Source organism: Carcharodon carcharias, chromosome 23 (genome assembly GCF_017639515.1).
Source record: "Carcharodon carcharias isolate sCarCar2 chromosome 23, sCarCar2.pri, whole genome shotgun sequence".
In the NCBI taxonomy this organism is placed as follows: domain Eukaryota; kingdom Metazoa; phylum Chordata; class Chondrichthyes; order Lamniformes; family Lamnidae; genus Carcharodon; species Carcharodon carcharias.
The window spans coordinates 12,555,490-12,569,223 of record NC_054489.1 but is presented as its reverse complement, the minus strand read 5'-3'; the positions used below and the strand labels follow the sequence as shown (position 1 = coordinate 12,569,223).

General features: G+C 42.4%; 1 protein-coding gene across 1 annotated transcript; it reads left to right on the top strand.

Annotated features, from left to right (window-relative positions):
- Positions 1-513: 513 nt before the first annotated feature.
- Positions 514-13,306, top strand: mrpl10 (mitochondrial ribosomal protein L10). Its single transcript, XM_041173755.1, has 5 exons — positions 514-588; positions 4,666-4,835; positions 7,491-7,655; positions 9,236-9,380; positions 11,263-13,306. The coding sequence occupies exons 1-5, from the start codon at positions 552-554 to the stop codon at positions 11,523-11,525; spliced, it is 780 nt and encodes a 259-aa protein (XP_041029689.1). The 5' UTR covers positions 514-551; the 3' UTR covers positions 11,526-13,306.
- The last annotated feature ends 428 nt before the right edge of the window (positions 13,307-13,734 follow it).

The following is a 13,734-nucleotide window of genomic DNA, read 5'->3' as shown; positions in this document are numbered from 1 at the left end:
TGTCCTGTCCCAAACACCCAAACACTCTCAACAGTGGCTAGTCATTAGCTCAACAGCCCTGGGTAAGGTTCCCAACTCTGGGTGATTGTATTTCTGGAAGTGTCAACACTGTTCCTGCCTCGAAATGCTCTGCCCAATCAGCCTTTTTTACCCCACCTCTGATTTTTAAAAATATGATAAATAAGCAAACATGTTCAATGAAAATAAAATGCACTTTTTAATGGCACTGATTTTTTTTTCTCTCCGGGGACATGGTGCAGGGGATTAATCTTTAATTGCTGGAGAGTGGAGTGTTGGCAACAGGGAGGCTGAGCTGGATGATGCAGTGGAGACCTCCGGTCCAGTGGGGGCCGCTGTAGCCAGCTGGTGATTGGCTGCCGCACCTTTCATTATGATTGGCCCCTTTCACCTCGCGCGGGGCAGCCGCGGGGGCCCCAGTGTGCGGCTCTCTGATTGATCGGCTCTATGCTTCTTTCTGATTGGTGGGGGGTGTGGGAGGCGGTGGCGCGGTGACCAATCGGGTGCCGGTTTGCTGCGGGGTGCTGGTGAAGATGGCGGCGCTGTGCGGGCGGCTGCTGCGCTCCGGAGGTGAGAGTGTGAAACAGAGAAAAGAAAAAGGAAATGGGCAGAACGTGAAAAGGAGAAGAGGCAGATTTAATGTGGATGAGGTGTCCAGACCAAAGCGTTTAATATTTTAGATGCATCTCCCTGTTGCCATTGGGAAGAGCGATGATCAAGCAAGACTTGCATTTCTGTAGCACCTTTCACGACCTCAGGGCGCCTGAAAAGCTCTTTGCGCCCAATGGCGCGCTTTTGCAGTTTAGCCGCTGTTGTAACGTCGGAAACGCGGCAGCGGCCAGTTTGTGCACAGCAAGCTCCCACAAGCAGCAGTGTGATAAATGACCGGGTAACCTGTTTTCTTTTTGTGATAAAGGCTGAAGGCGCAGCAAAACGTCAACAGGTCTGGCAACTGAGTGGTCTTGCTAGGCTATTTTAGAGGGAACTGAGTTAAAAGCAAAACAATGTGGATGCTGGAGATCTGCCATAAGAACAGAAAGTGCTGGACAAACTCAGCAGCTCTGGCAGCATCTGTGGAGAGAGAAGCTGAGCTAACGTTTCAAGTCCGTTATGAGTCTGTCAGGAAATAGAAATAGTTTAATTAAGTTATGTTGGCATTTGTGGGTGTTAGGAATGAGCTTTAGCTTTAAAGTTAGGTTTGATTTGTATTTCTGTATCTGTGTGTTAAAAAAGGTCAAATTGAGGTTTCGTTTCATTTTAAAAGGTGCCAGCTTTTAACAGGGGTGCAGAGAGGCAGGTCCCTCCCACAGACAGAAGAACTACAGAAATAGCAGCTTTGAGTTCAGTTTGAAGCCAGGACTCCAGAGAGACTGGACATTGGGAGAGGGAACTGCAGAGTGAGGGCAGATTTCCCACACACCCTGGAGTTGAACCCTTGCAGAAGGCACCTGAGAGAAGGCGTCAATTTGGGAGAAGATTCCAAAGCGAGTTCTTGGAGAGTGGAGATTGGAAACCCTCGTGTGAAAGATGGAGTTCAATTAGACTGGTTGGCTCGTGGTGGGACAAATGTCTGGGAGGAGGGGAGAGCACGGTTGTTGATTAGAGATCCATAGCATCTGGTTGAGATGGTATCTGTCACTTGGCTTCTGAGTGTGCTGTGCCTGACCACAGGGTGCCTATTGGTTTACATGGACTGTATACTTACTGAGGACATTAGAGTATGACATATTATAGCAGTATAGCTTTTCAAACATGTGTTATCCTTACAAATCTGTATATATCTAAATGTATGCTTGTGGGTGAAGGAGAATTGTAATATAATTCATCTTTTCTTGTTTAATTAATGTTTTATTCTTTTCATTAGCTGACTCCGATGACCCTGTTCAATGGCCACTATCCACATATCTAAATAAACAAATTAAAAGTTATGATCTATCAAGCTGTGATCAGGCTTGTCCAGGGGTAACCTTAGCTGGGATCAGAACAACTCTTAGTTGAAATGGAGTTTTTGTGATGTTGATTGAGGGATAAATATTGGCCAGGCCACCAAAGATAACTGCCCTGCTCTTCTTCAATATAGTGCCATGGGATCTTTTACGTTCACTTCACAGAAGCACAGAATTTTAACAGCACAGAAGGCCACGTGGCCCATCATGTCTGACGTGGCCCTCCAAATGAGCATTATGACCTAGTGCTATTGTCCTGCCTTTTCCCTGTACCCCTGCATATTGCTTCTATTCAAATAATCATCTAATGCCCTCTTGAATGCCTTGATTAAACCTGCCTCCACCACACTTCCAGGCAGTACATTCTAGACCTGAACCACTCGTGTGAGAAAAAGATTTTTCTCACATCACATTTGCTTCTTTTGCAAATCACTTTAAATCTGTGCCCTCTTGATCTTGATCTTGATCTTGATCCTTTTATGAGCCGGAACATCATCTTCCTATCTACTCTGTTCAGGCCCCTCATGATTTTGAGCATCTCTATCAAATCTCTTAGCTACCTTCTCTCCAAGGAGAACAGTCCCAACCTCTCCAATCTATCTTTGTAACTGAAGTTTCTCATCCCTGGAACCATTCTTGTAAACCTCTTATGCACACGCTCCAATGTGTTTGCAGCGTTCCCATAATGTGGCGCCCAGAACTGAACACAATACTCCAGCTGAGGTCTGAAGAGTGTCTTATATAAATTCAACATAACCTCCTTGCTCTTGTATTCTATGCCCCTATTAATAAAGCCCAGAATACCATATGCTTTATTAATTGCTCTCTCCACCTGTCCTGCCACCTTCAATGATCTATGCACATATACACCCAGGTCTTTCTGCTCCTGCACCACCTTCAAAATTTCACCCCTTCATATTGTCTGTCCATGTTCTTCCTACCCAAATGCATCACCTCACACTTCTCCGCATTGAACTTCTAAATTGTCTATGTCCTTTTGAAGTTCTACACTGCCCTCTTCACAGTTTACAACACTCCCAAGCTTTGTATCATATGCAAACTTTGAAATTGTCCCCTACACACCAAGATCTAGACCATTAATATATATCAGGAAAAGCAAGGGTCCTAACACTGACGCCTGGGGAACTCTACTACAAACCTTCCTCCAGCCTGAAAAAGATCCATTGACTATTACACTCTGCTTCCTATTTTTCAGCCAACCAATTGTGCATCCACATTGCTACTGTCCCTTTCATTCCGTGAGCAATAACTTTCCTCACAAGTCTATTGTGTGGCACTATATCAAATGCCTCTGGAAAGCCCTCACTTGAGAAAACAGACTCAGATGAACCACCCACAGACTGTACAGCACACCCTCAAAACTATGCTGGAATGTCAGCCTAGATTTTTGTGCTCAAGTCTCTAAAGTGGGACTTGAACCCACGATCTCCTGACTCAGAGGCGACAGTGCTGGCAACTGAGCCATGGCTGACATCAATGAGTAGGACAAACTGGGATAAGGAAGGCCATTCAGCCAAATCTAATTCACTCAGCTATCCTAGAAGACCCTCCAGGGTTACCCCTCATGTAGTGTAATGGCTTCCAGGCTTTTCCCAGAGAGTTTTCAGTTAAGAACATAAGAAATAGCAGGAACAGGCCATTTGGCCCTTCAAGCTTCTTCTGACATTCAATGAACCTGATCTGCTACCTCAATCTCACCTTCCTGCGCTATCCTCATACTCCTTAGGGTTTCCTTCGTACCCAAAAATCAAGTTACACTTGATCCGTCTTTCTTAGGTGGTTGGCACTACTTCGAAGAAAAGCAGGGAAGTTTCCCCTGATTTTCTGGCCAATATTTAACTTCAGTCAATATAATGAAAAACAGATTATCTGGTCATTATCTTTACTGTTTGTGGGAGCTTGCTGTGCAAATTGGCTGCTGTATTTCCTACATTGCAGTAGTGAACACACTTTAAAAGTGTTTCATTAGCTATAAAGTATCTTGAGACATCCTGTGGTTATGAATGATGCTATACAAATGCAAGCCTTTTTCTTGATGCACAGAATATGGTTGTATTAGTTCAGGGGGTTTCTCAGGCACTGTAACCTAACTAATCAAAAGATCCTCAGTTTTGCACTAATTGAAGGCAGAAAAGTGTGACAGTTATTCTTTCACAAATGGCAGTTGATGCTGGGAGTGTTAATTTTAAATCTGAGAATGATAGATTTTTGTTAACTAGAGATATTAAGGGATATAGGATTTTGAATTTGAATTATTAATCCAGGTCTCTGGATTACTCATTTAGTAACATAACTACTATGCTACTATTCCCATAATTAAGACCTTTTCAAAATATTTTGGCCATTGTGTGTTCAACACCTTATCCTTAAAAATAGTTCTGGGAGTTATCTTCTCTCTCTTCTGGTCTCTCCATACTGCATTCTTCTGTGGCCAAGAACATGGCCAGTTGTTTATTCTTAGACCTGTGACAATGCTGTTCTGAAATAAGGATCAAGAGGGCCAAAGAAATGAGGAATTTCTTGTTCTCAGCTTAAGACCAATCGCATGATTGGATGACGTGAGGTTAGCATCTCAGTGAGCATGCGCTGCAGCGAGAAGAAAACCTGTTTGAATTGCCGGCGCTTAACTTCCTAAGAGTCTGAGGTGTTCGCTAAACCCAAGTGTTTTTGTTTTTTGAAGGGTGGTTTCCGCCCCAGCAGATTGTTCGTCATGGATCCAAGGCCGTGACTCGTCACCGCAAACCCATGCACTTCCTGCGTCAGAAGCTGCTGGCTGTCACACAATACATCCCGCCGAAGCCTGCCGTGCCAGAAAGATGCATCAATCCAAGGAAGCGGGAAGTCCAAGAGGTGAAGACATCTAATGAGCGTTGCGTTGGGCTTTTGACATTTCTTCTCTCCACTGTGTTTAGCAGTGGAAGAAAGAGCCTGAATCAGTAAATATATTGTTTTTTTAATAGATGAAGGTTTATATGTGTGACGTGGACATTCTTGGCAGGGATCCACCAAGGGTTGTGTAGGTTTGCACATGATTTCCCTTGATTCTTGACAAAGAGCAAATTGGGCATGCTAAGAGAACATCACTGTCATTGATACATCTCCTGTACTGTTGTTCATAGATGCTGGGGCCCGAATACTTATGTTCCTTGACAGCAAAACATATTCAGTATGGAGAAGACAAGGGTATTTGTTTTCTTCCTTATGGAACTTTCATTCATACAGATACATTTTATAAACGAATAAAAAAAATTGTAAGAAAATATGGTTTAAGGAAAGACCATTGGCCCAATAAATTCCTTTTGTTGTGCTGGACATAATCTACAATTGCTCTTTTCAGTAAGATTGCTAATCACAAGAACAACTTCCAAACATATAAAATTATGAAACTTGCTACAAACTATAGTTAAGTGAAAACTTCCAGATATTAATCTGATGTATCGCAAGCTAAGATCCAGCACTGATCCACTGGATCCCATAGATAACCATTACGTCGATTCAGCAGTGTAGAAACTAGTGGGGTCCATGTGCTAACGTGCTTAATCATAATAATCAGCTCTGTTCAACAGTTTCTTCTATAAGATGAGGAGGGAGCCAGTTACCATAACTTTGTGAATAGCACATTATCATCCCACCACCCTCCCCCCATCCACCCACAGTCCCAGTACAAAAAATAAGGGTGCACATTAAGCACATTTACTACTTTCTATTTGTTAATGGGATGTGAGCGTCGCTGGCAAGACCAGCATTTATTGCCCACCCTTCATGGTGTTGTCGAAGTTGGTGCTGAGCAGCTTTGAACTGTGGCAGTCCATGTGGTGTAGGTACACCCGCAGCACAGTTAGGGAGGGAGTTCCAGGATTTTAACCCAGCGACAGCAGAGGAGTGATGGAAGGAGGAGCTATGGAGTCCGCCTAAGTTCCGTGGTAGCATTTTGCCTCTGAGTCAGAAGGTCGTGGGTTCACTTTCATTCCAGATTTGAGCACATAACCTAGGCTGATGATTCAGTCCCGTGGGCTCTCGGGTGGCCATAAAGGAATGCATGGGACATCCTGAGGACAGGAAACATGCTAATGATGGGTGGGCAGTCAGTGAATTTAAAGCAACAGAAACACAAGTATCAGTATAATAGATTAATGAGAGCCCACGCAGGACTGGAATTAATCGCGTTCTGCATAATCTAGGAACCAACAACTTGTATTTATATAGCGCTTTTAACAACAGTATGTCCCAAGGCACTTATAAAACAAAATTTGAAGCCGAGCCATGTAAAGAGATATTACGGCCATTGACCAAAAGCTCGGTCAAAGAAGTAGATTTTAAGAAGTGTCATATAAGAGAACAAAGAGGTTTAGGAAGAGCTGAAGGCCCCAGCAGCTAAAGGCATGACCATCAGTGGTGGATCAGTTAATATCAGGAATGCTCAAGGGGCAGAATTAGAGGAGTGTAGATATCTTGGAGGGCCGTGAGGCTGGAAAAGATTGCGGAGATAAGGGGGATGGGTGGGGGTCAGGACATAGACAGATTTGAAAACAAAAAGTTGAGAAAAGTGCCTAATACTTGTTAGACTTTGAACTTGGGGCAATCTGAATTCCTTTGCCATTAGTCTTTTTCACGAGACCTGAAAAATAAAAAATGCCTCCTTCCAAAGAGATTTGTTTGGGAATTTATTACTTTAGAATTGGACAGAGAAAGAATATTGTGGTATATTGTTATAAAAACAAAAAAACTGGGATGCTGGCAATCCAAAACAAAAACAGAATTACCTGGAAAAACTCAGCGCCGATGCTGCCAGACCTGCTGAGTTTTTCCAGGTAATTCTGTTTTTGTTGGGGGATATTGTGTTTGTTCATTTGCAGTACTTGATTTCTACCACCAGAGGCCCTGTGTGAGCCACAGAAATGTAATAATCTCAAGTCGCAAAAACTGTTAACAGATTTGCAGATTACAGTCCATTTTCATATACAGCAAATGAAAACTTGATAAAATCCTAATTAATGGATGCAGTTGGTAAATCATCTCTTCAATGTGGAATTCAGTCATAGGGATCAGGAAGACTCCAAAATAAAGCTCTGGTGTAAGCTGAGTTAGCTACTCTCTGCTGGGGTAGGTGGTAGGAGTATGGTGACTGGCCTCATTGCCCTTGGAATAGGGGGAGGAAAGGCCAGCCAGGGTTCTCATTACTGATCCCTACCCGGTAACCCTGATGGAAGAGGCACTATCGCAGATTTCGTAGGGGGAAAGGTTTGGACTTGGCTGTGACTCTGCCCATGGTTCAAAAGCCTGCCAGGAGGTAACAGTTGGCCTTTAGCCCTAAGAGTACTCCGTAATCTCTGCAGTTTCAAGAGGGCAGCATGGTGAGCTGCTTTATTTCTAGCTGTACATAAGACCCACTGCTGGGCGTTAACAAAAGCATCTTTTTTTCCCGTGCAGGTAACAGCATTTCACTGTTTTCCTTAGTCAATGCAAAGCCGTGTATAACAATGTTTGTGTAAATCTCTCCTTTAGCCATCTGGTTTAGAAAAGCTCCTGCAGCGCGATGTGGAAGTGACGTTCAGGGAGAATAAAATGATTGCCGTTTTCCAGAGCAACTCCATCACCTCCGATGAGCTGAGGCTTCTTCGGCATCGACTATTGAAACACGACATTCGCATGAAATTCTTCCCTAACCAGGTTTTTCTTAACTTTGCATCCTATGCATCATTCTAGCTAACGCCCTTCATAGAATTGCAGCAGCTTGGTGAGCAGTGTTTGTTTCTTAACTGAGTTTCTCTTTTAAACCCCCTCCTGCTCCTGTTGTCTTCAGAAGGTGTCAACTCTTCTTGGAGGTTCCACTTGGTGGCTGTCCATTATTTTGTCTCCGTGGCTATTCTCCATACATGACCCTAACTAGGCTCATGCTTGCAGATGGCTGAAGACTTGGTTCTAATGTCACTTACAGATGTAGCCTCAGTCAGTGTGAAGAATAACATTTGGATCAGGTAAAGGGGACAGCTGTGGCACTGCACCCATGGGAAGATGGGAACAGACAACAAACCAAAAAGAAAACCAGTTCCCATTCAACGTACTGGGTATGGAAGCATAGTGGTTATGTTAGAGAGCTGGTAATCTAGCCGCCTGGGCTAATGATCCAGAGACATGAGTTCAAATCCCACTATGGCAAATGGGAGGAATTTAAATTCAGTTAATTAAATAAAATAGAAAATAAATAAAACTAGTAATGGATTGTTGTAAAACCTCATCTCGTTCACCTTCCCTTAAGGAAGGAAATGTGCCATCCTGGCCTGACCTACATGTGACTCCAGACCCACAGCAATGTGGTTGACTCTTAACTGCCTTCTAAAAATGGCCAAGCCAGCCACTCAGTTCAAGGACAGTTAGGAATGGGCAACAAATGCCGTCCTAGGTAGCGATGCCAACATTCCATGAAGGAATAAAAAAAACGATATTTGCTTTAGTTCGGATGGATTGGAGCATTCTTATTCACTTTTAGTGTTCAGTGTTACAATGGATCAATCTGGTCCTATTTCGCACCTATCTACTGGGCTGTACAACCAATCCCAGTCATAAGCCAGAGGCCCAGGCTAATGCTCTGGGGACGTGGGTTCAAATCCGACTACAGCAACTGGTGCAATTTAAATTCAATGAATAAATCTGGAACATGAAGTTAGTCTCAATAATGGTGACCATGACAACTATCATTGATTGTTGTAAAAGCCCATCTGGTTCACCAATGTCCTTTAGGGAACGAAATCTGCCGTCCTCACCTGGTCTGGCCCACATGTGACTCCAGACCCACAGCAATGCGGTTGACTCTTAACTACCCTCTGAAATGGCCTAGCAATCCACTCAGTTCAAGGGCAGTTAAGGATAAGCAATACTTGCCAGTGATGCTCAATTCCTGTCAATTAATAAAAATAATTCAAAGTTTAAAGATGAAAAATCTTCCAGTTGACCCACAGTGGCATTGCTCACAGAGAATTGAGACCAAATCATGCACATGTCTCTGGAGTAGGACTTGAACCCATAACCTTATGATTTAGAGGCAAAAGTGTCACCACAGAGCCAAGGCTGACACAGACAACAGTAAAACTGGCCATGCGCCATATTGCTGTTTGTAGATATTGCCTGCTTAAATCAAGTCAGCGTGTGGTATTTTTATATTGTGAAGCACTGTATAAGTGCAGGTCTCTCAGTGATGGCATAATTCCAGTTCACATCTTGTAATGTCACTGATTATTTCTCTGTCTCAGGTCATGCGTTCATATCTAGCAGACACCAAGTACAAGAACCTGCTGCCCTTGTTTATTGGTCACAATATCATTGTTGTGAGTAAGGAGCCCAAAGCTAAAGAGCTCCTGAAGACCGTGCGCAGTACTACTCAGATCAGTTTACTGGGTAAGAGCAATAACAGAGCTAAGTTCAAATTGGAACGAAAGTTATTTGTGATTTCCAATTGCATCTGATTCTTAAACTTAATTTTACACATTTCATTAGCCCGCACACTCTCTCTTACGGAACCATGTGCTTTGGTCTAACAATTGCATTTTGTCACTAGACTGAAGATGACATAGTATTCAAGAAGGTCTGCATAAATTTCACTGTTATAATGTGAAAAGCTGTAGAACACAGATTACTGAATAGACCAGTGGATCCCACCAAAACCTGTCTAATTGTAGAGGCTTTCAGCCCTTGTTTTAATATTCTTTAACATTGATTGCCATCCTTTGTGACCAGAGGGTAAATGCATGACACAGTCACATATAGTCAAGGCATAAAATGTATTTCTGATTTTATTGCTGGCCTACTGCTCACTATCTTCGTTGAACAGACTCCCTAGAGAGGAAGCGGAAGTGGTTAGTATTGATCCATTGCAGTAGTAAATTACATAGATTTCATGCTGCAAATAACATTTTTGGATACAGTGTGCGAGTTATTCGAGACATGTTGTGTGATAAGAGTATCATGCTTTGGACCTGTGGTTCTTGCAGCTCCCCACCACTGGGATTTTCATAGCAAGTTTTGTTCACCCATCATCCCTGTGCTCACTGAACTTTATTGACTCCTGGTTGGGCAATCTTTTAATTTTGAAATTCTCTTCCTTGCCTTCAAATCTCTCCAAGACTTCACCCTCAGCTCTGTAAAGTCTTCAAGCTCCAGAACCCTTCAGCATCTCCCTGCTGCTCATACTCTGACCCCCTGTGCATCCCCAGTTTTAATCGTTCCATCATTGGCAGTTGTACCTTGAGCTGTCTAGCTCCAAAGCTCTGGAATCCCCTTCCTATACCTCTCCCCCTCTCCACCTCTCTCTCCTCCTTTAAGAAGCTGCTTAAAATCTGCTTTTACCAAACCTTTGCTCACCTGTCTTAGTTTGTCCTTATGTGACTTGGTGTCAAGTTCCACTCAAGAACATAAGAAATAGGAGCAGAAGTAGGCCTTGAACCTGCTTAGCCTCAGCTCCACTTTCCTAGCTTTTCTCCATAACCCTTGACTCCCCTAAAGTTGAAAAACATATCTATTTCAGTCATGAATATATTAAATGATTTTTGTTTGATAATCTGTCCTGGGATGTTATACTATATTAAAGGCAGTATATAAATGCACATTGTTATTTTTCTCCTATCATTTCTAAGTCTGTGGTTGACTAATGATAGAAATTGACTGTTGAATGCTCCTGCTCCTGCCAGTGGATCTGCTGACATGGGATGTCACATTCACCTGTCTTGAGCCATCCTCACACATCCATTATAGCTCGTCTGCAACCACTCTTGGATGTTGGTGATCCAACCCCTAGGTTGACCCTTCTTTCTGCTGCCCTCCACTTTGCCCTCTAGAATAAACCTCTGTAGATTTTCAGCTCTGATCAAATGACCGAAATACTGACACACACTTTTCTGGATGTTACTTTTTAAGAGTTCTTTTCGCTTTTGCAATTTCAAACACCTCTTCATTTGTTTTATGGTCTGTACATGGAATTTTTAGCAAACATCTTCATGTCCACATTTCAAAAGGCCTCTATTTTCTTCCACAGATCTTTATTTATTGGTCCAGGTTTCTGAGGCCTACAGGAAGGTGGATAGAATGTCACATCCTGTTCTTGTTGTTAACACATCCTTCACCTTCATAAAATTATTTCTGACTATCTCTATCCTGCCTCTGACTTCAGCGTTGTATCCACCATCTTCTGTTAACATCCCCGTCACTGTATTTAATATACAACTGCCTGTATATAGAAGGTGCTAAAATTTGCCCGTTAATCGTGCTGTCTCTTCCTATGCAGGGGCTTGTATCGAAGATGTACTTTTCAGCAGACAGGGAGTGGTTGACTACTCCAGGCTTCCAGGAATGCAGATCATCCAAGGCGAGCTTGTGGGCGGCCTGACTCTTATGACATCTCAGACGTGCCAACTTCTACAGTCTGGCCCCATGCACCTTGCTGCCCTATTGGACCAGTACTTGAAACAGCAGAGTGAAGCTGCCGCTGGACTGAAGGAGACAGGGAACCTTGAGCAGGAGGGAATACGGGGGAGTCAAGGATCTTAGGACTGTTGGGCATTATCTGGGTGACAAAGTACTGTTCTCTCTGTTTATTGGTTTAAATGAATTGAAGAAGAAATAAAGCAGAGTGCTTGTTTATGCTTGGGGACACAAAGGATTGTTTAATTCTTCGAAAGTAACAGTTTTTGCAGTACACATTTCCCTCTTTCCAAATGCATTACTTTTATCGTCTGTGCCATTATTATTAAGATTGACCTTCTTCATTGATATAGATTAAAACAGTTCCCAGAATGTATGAACAAAAGGCAAAGTTTGAATATAATACAGTTAAAACTAAATACATGTTATTAGCTCCCATCTGCGTACGTTCATTTTTCAGGTATAACTTGATCAGTGTTCCAGTCCCAATTCAAAGAGGTCCAATTGTGGAACTTGGCTCCACAATTTACATTGACTGGCTCTGCCAGTGTTAATTTCCTCAGCTATCTTGCTGTGGGATGAAAAGAAAAGAAACTGAAATTGTTGGAAATGTACAATCCAGCATCTGTACCAGAACGTGAATATTTTTGTTTTGAATTTTATAATGGAATACTTCCCTCTCTCTCTCTCTCTCTCTCAGAGGATTTCTGTGTATTTTCCAGCATTTTCTGTTTCTGTCCTATTTATGATCCTGTTGGTCAAGGTGGGTGAGATGTTAGGACACAAGTTAAGCAAATGTGCTGGGCCAGCTTGTTTCACCACATGTATTCTGAAATGACACTGTTGAATTTTGCATAGCCCAATTGGAATAAAATACGAAAGCTAGAGAATATAACAATCTTCTAATACTGTTAAATGTGTTGCAGACTATCACTGCAATCCATGTTGGGCCTGGTTTGATTGACATTTTCAGAATTTTGGAAGTGGATTCTGTATGGTAATGCACAGCAGGTTTAAAATACTATATAAGGCAAGCAGCAGTGCTGTAAGATAAAATAATTTCTATTATGCACATTAATACAGTGGACTCCTGTGTACATTTCAGTTTTACCAATCAAAGAGTAGGACATAGTTTGATTCCTGCTCCATGTTGAGTTTGCTGATTTCAGCAGAGATGTTATAATTGAATTAAATTTCTGCACTTGCCCCTCCCAGGCTAGAAGGAGAAAAATGAGACACTGTTCTTGCTGGTGATTTTTGTATATTAAGTCATGCTCGTTAAGTGCCTATGTATGGATGTCATGTAACAATAGTAATCCACGACCTGCTGACACTCTCTTGACGTACACAGGATAAATGGCCACTTGGAACAGTGCTGCCATTAGCTGATGGTACAAGGTCGAGGGGACACAGGTTTAAAATTTAGTGCAAGAAATACAGGAGGGAATGTGAGGAAGAATTTTTTCACTCAGAGTGGTAATGACCTGCACCTTGCTGCCTGCAAGAGTGGTGGAAGTGGAGATGATCAATAATTTCAAAAGGAAATGTGATAGGTGCTTGAGTGACATAAACTTGCAGGACCACCAGGATAGAGTGAGAGAATGCAACTGACTGGATTACTCTACCTGTACATGCTCAGATTTAGTTCTGGCATGAGATCTGAATTCTATACATGAACTGGAATTTGTGCCATCCATGTGAAATATGGAAGCTTGAAGGTCTACCGGAAGGCAATCTGATTCATCAAAAAAGTTTGCTTTTCAGATGTAGAAAAATGCTCTTTAAAGAATATATTAATTTGTGGACTGATTCTATTCAAATTATTATTTTATTAAATGTTATGGTTTTTGTTGTGTTGACCTGTTTCTGTATAATTATTTAACCTGTTAATAAACCTGATGAAATACTTTTAGCCTGTACAAGCTGATTTTACAATGTTACTTTCTATTTTTTTGAAAGGAATGGCTGACGGTGGAGGGTGTCCCTTGTATTCTCCAGTAATCAAAATAGCATTATTACAAGTTAATTTATTTTTACATTCGTTCACGGGATGCAAGCGTCGCTGACTAGGCCAACATTTATTGCCCATTCCCTAACTGGCCTCAAGAAGATGGCGGTGAGCTGCCTTCTTGAACTGCTGCAGTCCATGTGTTGTATGAACACCCACAGTGCTGTTAGGAAGGAAGGGAGTTCCAGGGTTTAGACCCAGTGACAGTGAAGGAACGGTGATATTGTTCCAAGTCAGGACGGTGTGTAACTTGCAGGGGAACTCGCAACAACCCAAAGGGTTTGAAGTCTGGCTTTACTTAACGTGCATTTCCAGCAAACTTTGAAT

Coding starts and splice junctions, on each gene's coding strand:
- mrpl10 (XM_041173755.1), top strand. CDS start 552: ATGGCGGCGCTGTGCGGGCGGCTGCTGCGCTCCGGAG. Junction 589..4,665: donor GCGGCTGCTGCGCTCCGGAG/GTGAGAGTGTGA, acceptor TGTTTTTTGAAG/GGTGGTTTCCGCCCCAGCAG. Junction 7,656..9,235: donor TGAAATTCTTCCCTAACCAG/GTTTTTCTTAAC, acceptor TCTCTGTCTCAG/GTCATGCGTTCATATCTAGC.